Consider the following 16,077-nt stretch of genomic DNA (forward strand, 5'->3'; position numbering starts at 1 on the left):
CATTTCAGCTCATGATAACAGAGGTTTCAGTTGGTAATCACTTGGCCCACTGCTTTGGGCCTGTAGTAACACAGTGCACCATAGCGGAGGAGACCTGTTTACCACAGGGTAGCCTGGATGCAGAGGAAGGAGCTGGGCTTCCAACCTCCCCAGCCATTAATGACCTAACCTCTTTCCACTAGGCCACACCTCCCAAAGGTTCCACCTCCTCCCATTAGTGCCATGGGCTTGCAAACAAGCCTTTAACAAGTGGGCTTTGGGGGAGACATTCAAAATGCAAACCCTAGCGATAGTTTACTGAAATAGCACCTAACACTCCTCAATGAATATTCACTGGCACCTTTAAAGACCATAGCACACTACGATCATGCTTAAGGAAGTATAAACAATAGTTAGTCCTTCAAACTTGTGGGACATAAACAATTTCTAAAAGTTTCAAGAATCTAGTCATTTTGCTAATTCAATAGCACAAATAATTACTACAAAAATGTTCTTACATTCTTCTCTACATTCCAATTCACCTAAATTCTCTTACTTTCACTCTCAGCAGTAATAAACTGAGAGATGTCTCTGTTAAGCACTTTTTAATATCCAATAAATACTCAATGTTATCATACCTAACTCTAAGTAATTCAGACATTATCCTACCTATACAGATATCACTATATCCTAAAAGCTATTATAATGTAATTGTTCTACTTTCCCTTTTCCCACACAGTCCAAATTTAATCATATTTGTAGATGCTTTTATTTTTTTATTGGTGCATTGTAGTCACACATTTTAATGGGGTACAAGATGGTAGAGGTATATGTGCACACATCACTCATTTAGCCCTTCCCCACTTCCCATTCCATTCCTTCCTCCTCCCTCCTTCTCATGTTTGGCCTGCTGATTGACTTTGATAAGTTTGTGAATGTACATCATTACATTAGGGAATTTCCCTCTTCCTCCCTCCTATCCCCCTCAGTTAGGTCACCTTATTTGCTCACATACAGTTTCTCCTTCCTCATCTAGAGCTCCTCCTATGGCCCATTTTCTCCCTAACTTCCACATATTAGGGAAAGCATCCAATTTTTTTAGTTTTTGTGACTGACCAATCTCATTTAGCATAATGTTCTCCAATTCCATCCATTTCCCCACAAATGACCTAATTTTGTTCCTCTCTATGGCTGAGTGAAATTCCATTGTGACAAATCCCATAGTTTTATAATCCATTTATCTGTTGATGAACACCTTGGCTGCTTTATTTTTAAAAAATAAAAAATAAACAATTTCTGTATTATCAGTTAAATTGGATGTCTGTTCATAAGATGATTTGTAAAATAAAACTACATGTTTTTAAAGACTGATATTGGCAAAAATGGCTGAATGAGGAACTCCAAAAGATAGTCCCTCCATAATAGCAGCAAAATGATAAAATTTATCAGAATCAACTTTTTATTCAGAATCTGAAAGCTAATTGAAATTCACAGTAAAAAGATGAAAGCTTAATCAAGAAAAAATATCTGAATCTCAGGATTTAAAGAAATCTCTGTGAAAACACTGGTTGACCAATTACACTAACAGAACAAAGACTTCAGTGGCTAAGCTAAAAAAAAAAAATAGAGAGATTTTATAATATCCACTCAAATATGTCACTGAATAAACAACTAAAATTTTATAGTAGCAAGAGCCCTGGAGTTAAGGAAGAATCTAATTTCCAGAGTTGCTACATGATAACATTAAAAATATCTACTTTTCAATAAAAAGTTATACACACAAAAAGGAAAGAAAGGAAGGTCCATATATAAGAATAACAGAAATAGGAACTGACCCTGAGGAATCTTAGACATTGAATTTATAACAACTTTAAATCAATTATTTTAAATATGCTTATAAAGTCAAAAGAAAACATGTAGAAATAACTAAAGGAAACCATAAAAACAATGTTTTCCAAAACTGAAAATTAAAAAAGAGAAAATATAAAAAGGATCCAAACATAAATTTCAGAGTTGACATTTTCAAAGTTCTGAGGGGAGAAAATGTAAAAATTTATCAACCAAAAATTTATTATCTGATAAAATTATCTTTTAAAAATTAAGGAGAGTGGCATTAACAAGATGGTGGAATGGAAGCCTGGACTCTCCTTCCCCACATGACACACTGATTTAACTGTGATGTATGGCTCAACTTCCTCTACTGAAATACCAGAAACTAGTTTAGAGGCCCCTGTATCTGAAGCAATATGAAACCAGCCACACTGAAACTGGTAGGAAAATTAAAGACATTCTATTGCCATAATGCCCACCTCAGAACAGCACCATATGAGCAAGAGGGAACTCCTAGGTTCCAGATTTTCTCTGATGAAAGAAAGAGCTGAAGTATTCATCCACTGTCCTAACTTTCCCAAGCACTACTCAAGAGACTAGATTTTGTATCATCTGGTGTCGGGAATCCTGCCCGACAGCTGGCGGGGCTTGGCGAGATGATGAGCACCTACGACTCGAACACAAACCCACGAGCCGGGAGTCAAGTCAAGCGAGATCTCATTTATTTCTCTCCAAGCCATCCTTTATATAGTACCAAGCCACGAGAGGAATTTCCATGAGAAATAGCCTAGCCTATCCGGGATAAAGATCACTAGCACGTAGTTTGCAGCCAATCCCAGGCCAGTACATGCGCCATTCATGTGTGCGGAAAGCTCCTTTAAAGGTAGAAAGGGAAAAACCGCTCAGTCTCCCCACCCATAATGAATGGGGAAACCACGCCTTCGTAGCTTGCTCCAGGCGCCATCTTTGCCTCTTTTTTGCTGAATCACTTTACTTAAAGTTTTGCCTTAGGCCGTAGGCCGCTCAGGCTGAATCTTCTTAGGCGCTGTATAGACACACCCCATCAATCTGGGGTGGAGCATGGGTATGCTCCAACATAAGATAATCTCCTGGAGGCTATAGAAAGCAAAGGCAGTGGTTTAAGCTAGAATATAGATGCTCAGGATAGCTTTCCTCCTGGCTCAGCACAGAGAAAATAAGTGTGTATGTGTGTAGGGGTCGGGTGGGAGGGGGGATAACTTCTCTATCTAAAGAGAAAAAGAATTGGGTCACATATTATACACCTTTAATGTTTCAACATTTCTGTGTATTATCCAAGGGAATGAACCCTGGGGCCTTTAAGAAAAAAGATGGTAGCTTGGAGTAGAAAGGTTTGTGAAGCCACAGAAGCTCTAACCAAGTTGCTTGATGAAAGGTCTTCTGTATAAAGCCAATGCTTGAAGACTGAGTAGCATTTTATTGTTGTTGTTTTCTAATGCATAGATACCAACACAAAGAATCAAGAAAAATGATGAAACAGAGAAACATAATCAAAAAAAAAAATAAGATCTAACTTCAAAAACTAGACCCAATGAACAGAGATACATAAATTACCTGAGATATACTTCAAAATATTGTCATAAAAGTGACAAATGAACTCAGAACACTAGATGAACAAAGTGAGAGTTTCAACAATATAAAATTTAAAATTTGAAAACAAATCAATCTGAAATCTTGAATCAGAGGAATAACTGAACTGAAAATTCAATAATGGAGTTCAACAGCAAACCAGGAAAGCAGAAGAAGAAAATAAGTGAACTCAAAGATCAATCCTTTGAAATTATCCAGTCACAGAAGGGGGAAAGGTAAAAAAAAAGACAAGCTAAGCACAGTGGCCCACACCTATAATCCCAGTACTTGGGAGGCTGAGACAGAAAGATCATATATTTGAGGCCAGTCTCTGCAACTTGGCAAGATCCTGTTTCAAAATAAAGAATAAAGTGCTGGGGAAATAGCTCAGAGGTAGAATGCTCATTGATTTAATTCCAAGGACTGAAACAAAACAAACAAAAATGAATAAAGATAACTTAGGGAATTCATGCAACATTACAAAGTAGGCCAGTATATACATTATGGGAGTTAAAGTAGGAGAAGAAAAAGAAAAAAGATTGAAAAGTTTATTCAAAGAGATAATGCTTGATAACTACCCAAATCCGAGGAAAGCAATGGGCATTCTGATTCAGGAAGTCCATAGAATCCCAAATCAAATGAAATCAAAGAAATCTACATGGAAACTCATTATACTAAATTGTCAACAAAGACAAAGAGAATTTTGAAACCAACAAGAAAAAAAATCATCATGAATAATTAACCCTTCTTAAAATACCAGCAACATTTTCAGCCAACACCTCACAGGCCAGAAGAGAATGGGATAACATATTCAAAATACTGGGGGGGGGGGGATAAAACTACCAACCAAGAATAATATACTTGGTAAAAATGTCTTTTGAAAATTAAGAAGACACAAAGATTTCCCTGATAAAAGTTGAAGAAGTTCATCACTAGACTTGCCTTATAAGAAGTGCTAAAGGGAGCTCTTCAGGTAGAAACAGGATGTTAAATGGCAACGCAAAAGCATAAGAAACTCATAAACAAAGTAAATACAGACGAATACAGAGTATTGTATTTTACTCTAAGGGTAGTAGGTAAATCTCTTTTAATTCTAATAGAAGTTAAAAAAAATCTTAAATATAACTATAACAAAGAAATAGGTCAATGAATATACAATATAAATAGTAAAGTGTGACATCAATATAAAAAATGGGGGAGGAAGAATAAAGTAGTAGAGTTTTTGTATGCAATTAAATGATCAGCATAAAAGAGATTATTGTTCTATTTTATGGTAAGCCCCATGATGACCACAAATAAAATCTCTATATGTTAAACTAAAGAGAAAAAAATAAAGATATCAAAACAAAAAAAAATCAATGAAACACAAAGGAAATGAGCAAGGGAGAAAATGGAAAAAACAAATTAGGAGACAAAGAAAAAACAATTAACAAAGTGGCAATAATAAATATCCTTCCTTACCAATAATTACTTTAAATGCAAATAGATTGGACTTCCCAATCAAAGACATAGAATGGATGAATGGATTAAAAACACGATCCAACATGCACTGTTTAGATTTATGCATTTCAGCTGAAAATAAAGGGGTAGGAAAATATTTTATGCAAATAGTAGCCAAAAGAGAACAGGAGTGACCATATTTATATCATACAAAATAGACTTTAAGTTAAAAACTGTCAGAAATTACAAAATAGGACATTTTATAACAGTCATCAGAAAGGTGACAACTATATATAAACCTAGCATTAGAACTCCAATAAAATGAATATTGAGAGGTGAAGGGAGAAATAGACAGCAAAATAGTAATAGTAGATTTCAATACCTCACTTGTAATGATAGATAAAACAACCAAACAGAAACTTAACAAAGGAACAGCAAATATGAATAGCACTATAAAAAAGTGGGCCTAATAGACATATGCAGAACACTTCCCCAAAGAGCAGGAGAATATACATTCTTCCCAACTGCACATGGATCACTTTCCAGGATATATCACAAGTTAGGTCACAAGCCCTGAAAAAATGTAAGAATATGAAAATCATCACAAGTATCTTTTCCAACTAAAATGAAATGAAACCAGAAATAAAGAACAGAAGAAAAATTGGAAATTCAAAATATGTGAATATTTTAGAACAACAAATGGTTCAAGAAATCAAAAGGAAAGTTAGAAAATATCTTGAGACACATGAAAATGAAACATAGCATTGCAAAACTATACAATACTCAGTGAAAGAAATACTAAGAGGAAAAATCATAGCAATAAACACTATATTAAAAAAGAAGGAAGACCTCAAGTAAACAACCTCTCTTTACCTCTCAAGAAACTACGGGGGTGGGTGGGTGACTAAGCCCAAAGTTAGCAGAAGAGAGCAAAAAATAAAGATGTAAGTGTCTGGTATACCTAGAAAGGACAGGTCATGTCAGCCCTGAGTCAAAAGCCAGCAGGGGAAGACAAAGGATTTCCCTCCCACTTCCATGTTGAGAAAAACATTCCAATGATACTTTTAGGCTAGGTCTACCCCAAATGTTTGCTGAATGGATGTTGAGGGTAACGTTCACACACCTCCCCAACTGAGGTTTATGTAGGAAGAACGGAACACAAAAGATGGTGTATAACTTTTAGTCACTCTGAAAAATATATAACGAAGCAAAACAAAAAAGATAGAATCAGGGAATACCAACACATGTAAGTCATTCTGACTGCCCCTCTGTCCATCTGATTGGCCTCAAAACTACCACCCCGTTATCACTTTGTGCTTCGTATCACATAATGCCTCAGAGTGCTTTGTTTTCAAACTTTCTGTATCCTGTATTCATACCTATTTAATCCCACCACTAAAGTCCAAATAAAATCAACATTGTCTATTAAAAATATAGCTATACTATTTTATTACACAAAGTACATTCTGCTAAATCATTTGAATGTAACCACAACCAAATACAGTACCATTAAAGAGCCTGGATCCTCTTCATCTTCTCCAAGACAACAAAATGATGAGGGAAAGTCCAAGGAGGGCAGAAAAATAAACCTGGGAGCTCTGGCATAAAGAGAGGCAGGACTGGAGCTCCCTGAGCGCTTCCTTATCAGGATGTCCTCACCAGACTTCAGAGAAAAATAATTAGCCCTAATTATCAATTCACTTTTCCTAAATTTTCACATTAAGCTTGAAAAGTAATTGATAACTTAAAAGCCACTACCTAAGTAGAAATTCCAAAAGCTATAAATAAAAATAATTAACTAGGCTGGGCGTAGTGGCATACACTTGTTATCCCAGCATTCGGGAGGCTGAGACAGGAGGATCGCAGTTCAAGGACATCCTCAGCTACTTAGTGAGGCCCTCTGCAACTTAGTGAGACCCTGTTTCAAAATAAAGAATAAAAAATAGAGCAGGGGGTGTAGCTCGGAGGTCAAATGCCCCTGGGTTCCATCTCCAGACCCCCACACACACAAATTTACTATTAATGCCGGGCGTGGTGGCGCACGCTTGTAATCCCCGCGCTTGGGAGGCAGAGACAGGAGGATCGCGCAGGTTCGAAGCCAGCCTCGCGCGCTGGCTTAGGAGTCCCTGTTTCCAAATAAAAATGTAAAAATAGGTCTGGGAGTGTAGCCTGGAAGTAGAAGGGCTTCCAGGAACCCCAGTACCACAAAAAAAAATTTACTATTAAATCTGAAGGATGTAAAAGTCATAAAGCAGAAGCAAATCTACAGGGGCTGGAGGACAGTTTTGCAGACATCTTTCTTTCCATATGACAAAAAAAAAAAAAAAGATGAACTACAATTGAAGAACTGTGTTATTCTAGTCATCATGATATATCAGCCTTTATTATATTTAAAATATCTATTTTGCCCTTCTTATAAGGTAAGAATGTATATTTATATTTCATATTAATGATGGTTTTACACTAACATCAAAGTCCATTCTCAAAGTCAGCTGCAACTTAACATTTTTTTCTTCCAGCAGGGATAAAAAAACAATTAGATTTCAAAGTCAACATTAACTATATAAAAAGAGTATACCATATATTTGGCATAAATGACTTTTCAATCCTAAGATTCACCAAGTACAAAAAACTAATTATATATGCTTCTTCTCCTGAAAAATCCAAATTTCAGATTTGTAGTATATATGGATTTGATGAGAAAAAGTTCATACTCATTGGCTAAACTCTTTTAAATGGGATGAAGAGAAATCATGATTTCAAATATATCTGATAAGAAATAATGGTAGACTTTTTCAAAATGTAAAAAGATTATAAAGGCCTACTGTCTTTAAAATGTTAAGATGTAGGTTGGTTCAGGGGTAAAGTACTAGCCTAGAATGCGAAAAGCCCTAGGCTCCATCCCCAGTACCACCAAAAAGAAAAAAAAAATTAAATAAGTGTTCTAAAATATTAAAATTTACTAAATATTAGTTCATTAATGTTCATTTAATATCTCCTTAAAAGGATTAGTTTTGGGATATTATAAGTGATTTATAAACTGGATATAGTGGAACACACCTAAAATTCCAGTACTTGGGAGGCTGAGACAGGAAGATTGTAGGTTCAAGGCCAGCCTCAGCAACATAGTGCTCTCAACAACCTACTGTGACCCTGTTTCAAAACAAAAAATAAATAAATAAAAAGGGCTGGGGGTGTAGCTCGGAGGTGGAATGTCCCTGGATTTGATCCCTGGTATAAAAGAAAGCGATTTATAAAACCATATATTGATTCATAAAATTATTCTAATTATGATTTATTCATAAATTTCATATATCTTAATAATAGTATTGGATGTTTGAATTTCCAATAAGATGTCTATTAGACAATACAGAAATACATTTATCTACTTTTGTTTATTTTTTTATTGGTGCATTGTAATCATATGTCATGATGAAGTTCAGAGTGACAGAGACATACGTGCTCATGTACACGGTGCTTGGCGAGCCCTCCCCCAACTCCCACCTCCTCCCTCCCCTCCCCCTGCACAACTCAGTGACTGGCATTGTATTTATCTACGTTTAAATAATGAACAAATCTTTGAATCTGGAATGGAGTGCTAAAAACATTTAGTCAGTTAATATCTTAAGTTTTCATTAATAATATACTTGTGCTATCTATCTTAGGCTTACACTAATATTGTGATACTCTTACGCTGCTCATCACTACAATTAATAGTTTATCATAAAAGGTAATCAAAATTGAAAATAGTAGATAAAATATATTGTGTTGTCACTTTAAGAACATATTCTTAGCTGGGCGTGGTAGTGCATGCTTGTAATCCCAACATTTGGGAAGTTGAGACAAGAGGATCCTTTTTTGCAGACAGTCTCATCTACTTAGTGAGGGGTTCTGCAACTCAGTAAGACCCTGTTTCAAAATAAAGGATAAGCCGGGCGTGGTGGCGCACGCTTGTAATCCCCGCGCTTGGGAGGCGGAGACAGGAGGATCGCGCAGGTTCGAAGCCAGCCACGCTGGTGTAAGAGACCCTGTTTCAAAAATATAAAACAGGTCTGGGAGTGTAGCCCGGAGGTAGAAGGGCTTCCAGGAACCCCAGTACCACCAAAAAAAAAAAAAAAAAGGATAAAAAATAGGGCTGGGGTGTAGCTCGAAGGTAGAATGCTCCTGGGTTCCATCCCCAGGCCCGCAAAAAAAAAAAAAAAAAGAACATATTCTTATAAGAAAGTAAATTTCAGTTTGAATAATATCACTGCCTAATAGTTAAGGTATATTCTCAAGTAAAATATATTATGTCTCTCTACATACATATACAGGGCAGTTGCTTAAGAGTGCTAATAGGTTAGACAATGCAGTCAAACATTTTATCATTGTGAAACATGAAGAATCTTAATAATCTCTGCTCCATTCAGCAAAGACCACAAAAAATAAAGTGTAATATACCAATTTGGGGAAACCAAATTACATAGTTTTATCAAATACTTAGTAGTACATTCTGAAAAAAATATGCAACATGGCATTATATAACACAAAATTTAAGTCATTTCCAAAGTACCTTTTTGTTAATTTATTTTTAAAGACAGTTATAAAGTTATTTTCAGTTAATAAAAATGACTAGAAGTATAATATAAATTGAGTGATAGTTTTTGAAAATTACGATACTTTTTTCTCTCTTATGTGGAAGCTAAAAAAAAAAATAGAAAACATAAGGACTTTAAATAATGTGGAGAGAGACCTGAGAATAATGGAAGGGAATCAGGGGAGGGAGTTGAGGGGGGGGAAAAGGAGGACTGCGGAAGGAAACAGCCCCCAAAATATGATGACAACACATGAAGATGTTACTCCAATTTCACTAACATGTCCAGGGAATGAGGAGGAGGGCATGGAATGAGTGCAGAAGGGAATACACCAAGAGCTGCACACATGTTCATTTGTATTACATTGAACCTTGTTATGATGTATTAATAAAATGCATTAATAAAAGTATTTTTAAAAAGAAAAAATTACAGTACCTTATGCAGCATATTTTCTACTGTTCTCATGTGGTTAGCAACACATTCTTTGTCTCTAGGAAAAAAAAAAAGAAAAAGTGTTAGTAAAACCTAAGCCTTCCTGCAACAGTTAAACATTTCAGTATAAGTTAATATTATTAAAACATAAGTTGGTTATCATTGTACTTCTCTTAAAACTATAAAACTAAACCATATTCACTGGTGTGTTTCTATACTTAACTCATATTCATTTATTGTGCCTGCACTAATTGGGGATGGGGACATAAGCAAGTAAAAAAGATATCATTATAGATACTAAAAAAGTTCTGAAAAAAAGTAAAATTTATTCTTTTTATTTGTAATGAAAAATATTTCAAATTGTAGTGGTAGAAAATATTAAATAAAAGACCATATTGTGCAAAATAATATTTTCTTTCTACACAGTCTTTTTGTGCTACAATAACCGTACAAAGAATCTTCTCTGACCTCTCTAGGAATATGCAAAATTACTAGTTCCCCTATCAGTCTTATATATTGAATTTAGTCTTCATAATGAAATCAAAAGACTGAATGAAAATGCTAGAGACAAAAATTTAACAGTAAATTATAACTTAAAACATTAAACAATGTATTATTTCTCCAAATTTCAAACAGCCTTCTTTGGTTTTATAAGAACATATGCCCATGGTCATAGACCACAGATGTGTCAAAGTCCTGAATTAACATCCATGTTGTAAAAATACTATAAATCTAGAGGTTTTATAATCCTGTTTTCATTCACCTTAGAGCTATGAGACTCACTGGAAATTATCTAGGCTAAGCCTCTTCATTGGAAGTTAGAAAATTAAGACTTGAACAATGACAACAAACACTGATTCAGTCAAATACATATTTTTAAATGACAATTACACCTAATATCGTGGAACCGCATCTTTAAAATTTCCAAAAAAAATAAAAAACTATGGGTGGATATTTAAACATACCAATATTTGGGTCTGGTGTCAATTCATCTTATCATTATGCTTCAGAATGCCATAAGCCCAGAGGCAAAGCTTATGGATATCTTAAAGGTCGCAGATTTCCTATTCTGTGACTTACAGTGGTTTACAGAATGAATTCATATTTCATGATACTTCAAAAGTAACAAGAGTTTGTCTCAAAACAATTTCAATTAGCATATGTATTTTGTGATTTAGGAACTCTGAATTCAAAACTTAGACAGTGAATTTATTAAAATCAGATTTTTCTTTAACTGTTAGAGTTTAAGTCCTACTGTTATACAATGGACTGTCTTAAAGTAATCCATAAAATTTGTTGTGGGGAAACAAATAAAAATGCCCAAGAGAATTGTTCAATTTGAACTTCACAGTGTATGTCAACTGATTACCTGATTAAGGAAATACACTCCCATCACATATACATAGTTGTCCACTTGAAAACTGTATTTTTTTCTATTTAATATAACTGAATATACAGCTATAAAGTTAAATGCATTGCCCATGATCAATATGTTTTTGTTGCATTTAAATGCTATGATAAACAAGTTGATTGTATAACAACATTTTCTTATGAAAATATTATTTGTGATATTATTATAAGCAGATTAAAATTTGGGAGCAGTGGGCAGAAGGAGATAGGAAATATGTGGCAGAAGATTCTATGCAGAACTTAAGGAGTTTTACACTTCACATTAATGAAATGGCTTCAAACATGTAATACTATAACAGAGCCTCAAATATGCATAATTAGAGGTTATATAGAAGCTTATACTTTTCTGAGGCTTCGCAATAAAATATACATTTAGTATGTTGAGAGTTTTCTTCTTTAAGGATATATCAGAGAATTTCAAAGAAAGACAGCTGTACTTTTGTTTTCTAACACTGTATTATCCAGGGCTAAAACCCAGAGCATGAAAGTAAGAATTGATCTTTTGTCTGTTTTAAGTGATCTCCCCAAGGTCCAAATGCTCACTTGGCTGCCATGCGGAGGGCACTCTCTGCATCATGGATGTTCTCCTCCAGTCGACGCTTGTCCTGCTCCAGCTGGGTAAGATGTCTATTGAGCTGACGCAGAGATTGATCTTTTCTTCTCAGCTCCATCTTTGCCTCGGAGAGACTCTGCAAGCAGACAGAAAGCAGAGTTACTTGTCAGCCCTGATAATTAACTTCAATTTATGCCATAGGCTATTAAACAAAGAAGAATACAGACTGAGAAGTAGACTAGGGTCAGTACGCATCAAGGTTTAACAAATTTTCTGCAAAAATTTTACATACTTGATAATTAGAAATGATAGCACTGCTAAGGTGGTGAAAAATGTTTCGCAACAAAATACAACTCAATTTTATTTTATAAAGTACTTAATGCAATACAAATAAACTTCATTCTTACTAAAACTACCTGATTATAGCTATCCCAAGTTGTGCTTTCTTTTTATAATGAAATATAAGGATTTCAGGGGACAAAACATGTGAAATTTAGAGTCTATTTAACTCTAAATAGCGCTGAAGAACTATCACATGGCCAAAGTGAGCACACAGTTGGAAGAAAGGTAGACAAGGACACCTAGGGAAGGATGGAGAACTCAGTACTTTTTTTATATCTCTCTGTCATAGGTTGCTCTACAGATGTCAGTGGACACACTAGACTCCAAAATAAAATTTACTTGCTTCCAACAAACAACTTTTATGTAAAGAACAGTAATATAAATATGGTCAACCTGCTTCAACAAACAGAGGAAGTTAAAGATAATACTTGCACATTCAGAATTATTTACAGTCCATAAATGTTTTCCTCCTCACAGAAGTATAAAATCTGCTGATCGCTATTTGCTTTAATCTGAAATATTCACTTAGCACAAAAAAAAAATTCAAGATGCAATTAACTGTGCAACTCTATCTTCACAGTTTAGAATAGATCTTAGTATCGAACAACTTAAAAGAGCATTTTCTAGTCGGGCGTGGTGGCGCACGCTTGTAATCCCAGCATTCGGGAGGCTGAGACAGGAGGATCGTGGTTCGCCGACAGCCTCAGCTACTTAGTGAGGCCCTCTGCAACTCAGTGAGACCCTGTTTCAAAATAAAGAATAAAAAATAGGGCAGGGGGTATAGCTCAGAGGTCGAATGCCTCTGGGTTCCATTCCCAGACACGCAAAAACAAAAACAACAACAACAACAAAAAAGAGCATTTTCTAGACCTCATTTAAAATTCTAGGACACAAAATGGTGTAGGAATCAGAGGAGAACTTAAGACTAAAACTCTGCTCATTCGTTTGCCTATAAAATTTCTTTAAAAAGCTTATCAAACAGCTTTTCAACTAAGTTTGTTGAACAGTGAGCTAAACAATTGACTGCATACACACAATATTTTTTATTTTGCTGAGAGTTTATCCACACATCATATCCATGACTATGCTTCACAAATCCAATAAAGAATAAACAACATGCTACACTTTCATATTTAAAAATTCTTCTATCAGTATTCTCTTAAGTATTCACAATGGATAGAACTCCTACATGGAACTCAAACAATTAATCCTAAATGCTGTGAGCTAAAAGCAATCAGCAGCCAAATGAGGTATTTTTAAATGTTTTAAGTTTTAAATTCAATACTTCATTTTTCAAACAGTCAAGTTGCTGTTAAATAGGAATGAAAGATTAATAATAAGCAACCCATTATTACTTACTAGATACTGAATTTTAGTTTAAATGTTTAGTATAAACATATCCTCAAAAACTCTCAGGTTGGTCTACAGGTACTAAGTTACAGTTAGACTGAGTGAGGAGTTCTGCTGTGCCATTGCATAGTAGGGTGACTATAGATAATATAGTACTAATTGTAATATAGTACAAAAAATATATACTAATTGTAATATAGTATATATTTCCAAAGGCTAGAAGAAAGGGCTTTGAATGTTCTCATCATAAAGAAATTACAAATGTTTGAAAAGATAGGTATGCTTAATCTGATTTAAACATTATGCAATATATACATATATTGAAACATCATATGGTACTCTATAAATAGGTACCATTTACGCCGGGCGTGGTGGCGCACGCTTGTAATCCCCACCCTTGGGAGGCAGAGACAGGAGGATTGTGCAGGTTCGAAGCCAGCCGCGCTTGCTTGCTTAGGAGACCCTGTTTCCAAATAAAAATATATTAAAAAATAGGTCTGGGAGTGTAGCCCAGAGGTAGAAGGGCTTCCAGGAACCCCAGTACCACCAAAAATAAATAAATAAATATAAATAAATAAATAAATAAATAGGTACCATTTATGGTTTTATGTAACAGTTAAAAAGTAAATTTACCGTAAATTTTAAAAAGAACATTCCCCACAGTAATGCTCACTGATTCAAACCAACTTTAAAAAGGCAAGAACAGACTTTTAAAAACTACTCTAGACCTACCAATTTTGTGCCAAAGTTAGATAGTTAAAGGCACTGAAGAATCATGAGATTTATTTTAAAAAAAACACTTTGAGTCCTTTTAAAGTCAGTATGTCTGACATCTATAGGGCAATAAAATGCTATTTTTCAGATATGAAGATAAAACTAATAATCCACTGCCAGCTATGCATAAAGCTTAAATTCTTTTCCCAACAGAAATTATAAATGTGTGCCAGTCTATTCAAATTCTCTTGTATGGTAACTCTTATGACTTGAGGTGCATATCTGTGAGGGGATTATTCAGGGTTTCATATACTGTTTCCAGCCTTGTCCAGATTGAGATTCCCTGGGCCAATCTGAGATAACCCATGAGCTTTGATCATTATAAAATCATACTTGACCTTTCAGCAATCTTAAAATACACTTTCAAAGAAGACATAATTCATAGCATTAGCATGTCTACTATATATCTAAATCTTCTTGCTTTTATTCTTTCATTTTTATCTCTCAAAAGCAATGACAAGGGGCCATTAAATTCTTCTAAAGCTTACACTATTTCAGGGGCATAAAGAAGGAACAGAAAGTGGTATAAACAAATCGGTATCAGTCATGCTTCCTTGAATGGAAAAATGGAAGATAATAATAGTTTTTAATTTTAAAATAGTTACATAATTTACAGGCATAGAAGCCTCATCTTAAAGAGTTGGGGGATATCACCCAGGAATCTATACACATCCAAAGGTCATAGGAATATATGTAAACACAAAGGCATGAAAAGTGGTACAAAATATGATGTTCCCTAACATTCACATTTTAATGACAGAAATAGAATCTTTAAAAGGTAAAACATTGAGCTTTTAAGAAAAATGTTAGCGTATACATCATATGTTCACATATATCTATATGACATATAAAAATATACCATACATACCAAATTTTAAGTTCAGTTTTTCTCCTGTTCAGATTATCTAATTAAAACCTAGGATGAACTTTATGGACTCTAATATTTTCAACTGAATGACTGAAGCCAAGAGGGTGTGCCTCTCGGCAGCAAGGCAACAATGATAAGCAGCGGGTTAGCCACTAATTTCTCAACCAGGGTAGATTGTGAAAGTGTGATGTTCTGATATCCAAGAAACTGTTCAGGAGAGAATAGGATAAATCAAGTTTAATAACTCTGCTCCTAATTGCTCCCCCAATGCTCAACTCTAATTACTTGGAGAACTCTCCTGACTGTCACCTGATATTAAGTTGTTGGAGGCTGAGCCTGGAACAGTGAGATAATCAATAAACATTTAGTGGGGAGAAGAATGAAGATCCTGTTAAGCAGTGGGAACCTGCAGCACCCAAAGCCCTTCTGCTCATGAGAAAACCTATGGGACAGCCATAGTGATTGCAAAGCAATAATCCAAAGCACTGTTTTTAGGCCTTGAGGCCTTTAGGCAACAGTACATTTGAGGAAAAAAGGTTAACACGGTCACCCTAATTACAGCCCACTTTCACATACTTCATATATAAGCAAAGACAAGCCAATTAGGTAGAAAGGAAGATAAGGGAAGTTTTATTTGTATACTAATTAAACCCCTGATGAAATTAAAGGAAAAACATACAACTCTGTAATTGTGTCTGAGAAAGGTCACTTCAGGTTCAGTTATCAGAACAGCACAGCCTTGAGATATTTCACTTAATCCACAATACAGCCCTCATTTTGTACTCAGGTCTTAATATTTACCAAAAAAAAAAAATCAAAGCCTGATACTGAATTTATCTTTTAACAGTGTTGTGAACAATTTTAGCTGTTAGAAAGTTAAAGCTAAATATGATAACAAGAGTCTTTAAAAGGCAGAA

The 16,077-nt window shown here is 34.9% G+C and overlaps 1 protein-coding gene across 4 annotated transcripts in view; it reads right to left on the reverse strand.

The window, feature by feature from the left end:
• Positions 1-16,077, reverse strand: part of CCDC171 (coiled-coil domain containing 171) — a gene marked incomplete at both ends in the record, with an annotated part of 323,708 nt that overhangs the window by 97,095 nt on the left and 210,536 nt on the right. For all 4 annotated transcript variants that reach the window (XM_080709193.1, XM_080709192.1, XM_080709191.1 and 1 more), the window contains 2 exons: positions 9,867-9,921; positions 11,817-11,962. In XM_080709193.1, the coding sequence (XP_080565319.1) occupies positions 9,867-9,921; positions 11,817-11,962 (201 nt within the window). The remainder of the gene's footprint in view (positions 1-9,866; positions 9,922-11,816; positions 11,963-16,077) is intronic.

The sequence above is a fragment of the Muscardinus avellanarius genome, assembly GCF_963383645.1.
Source record: "Muscardinus avellanarius genome assembly, chromosome: 13".
Lineage (NCBI taxonomy): Eukaryota > Metazoa > Chordata > Mammalia > Rodentia > Gliridae > Muscardinus > Muscardinus avellanarius.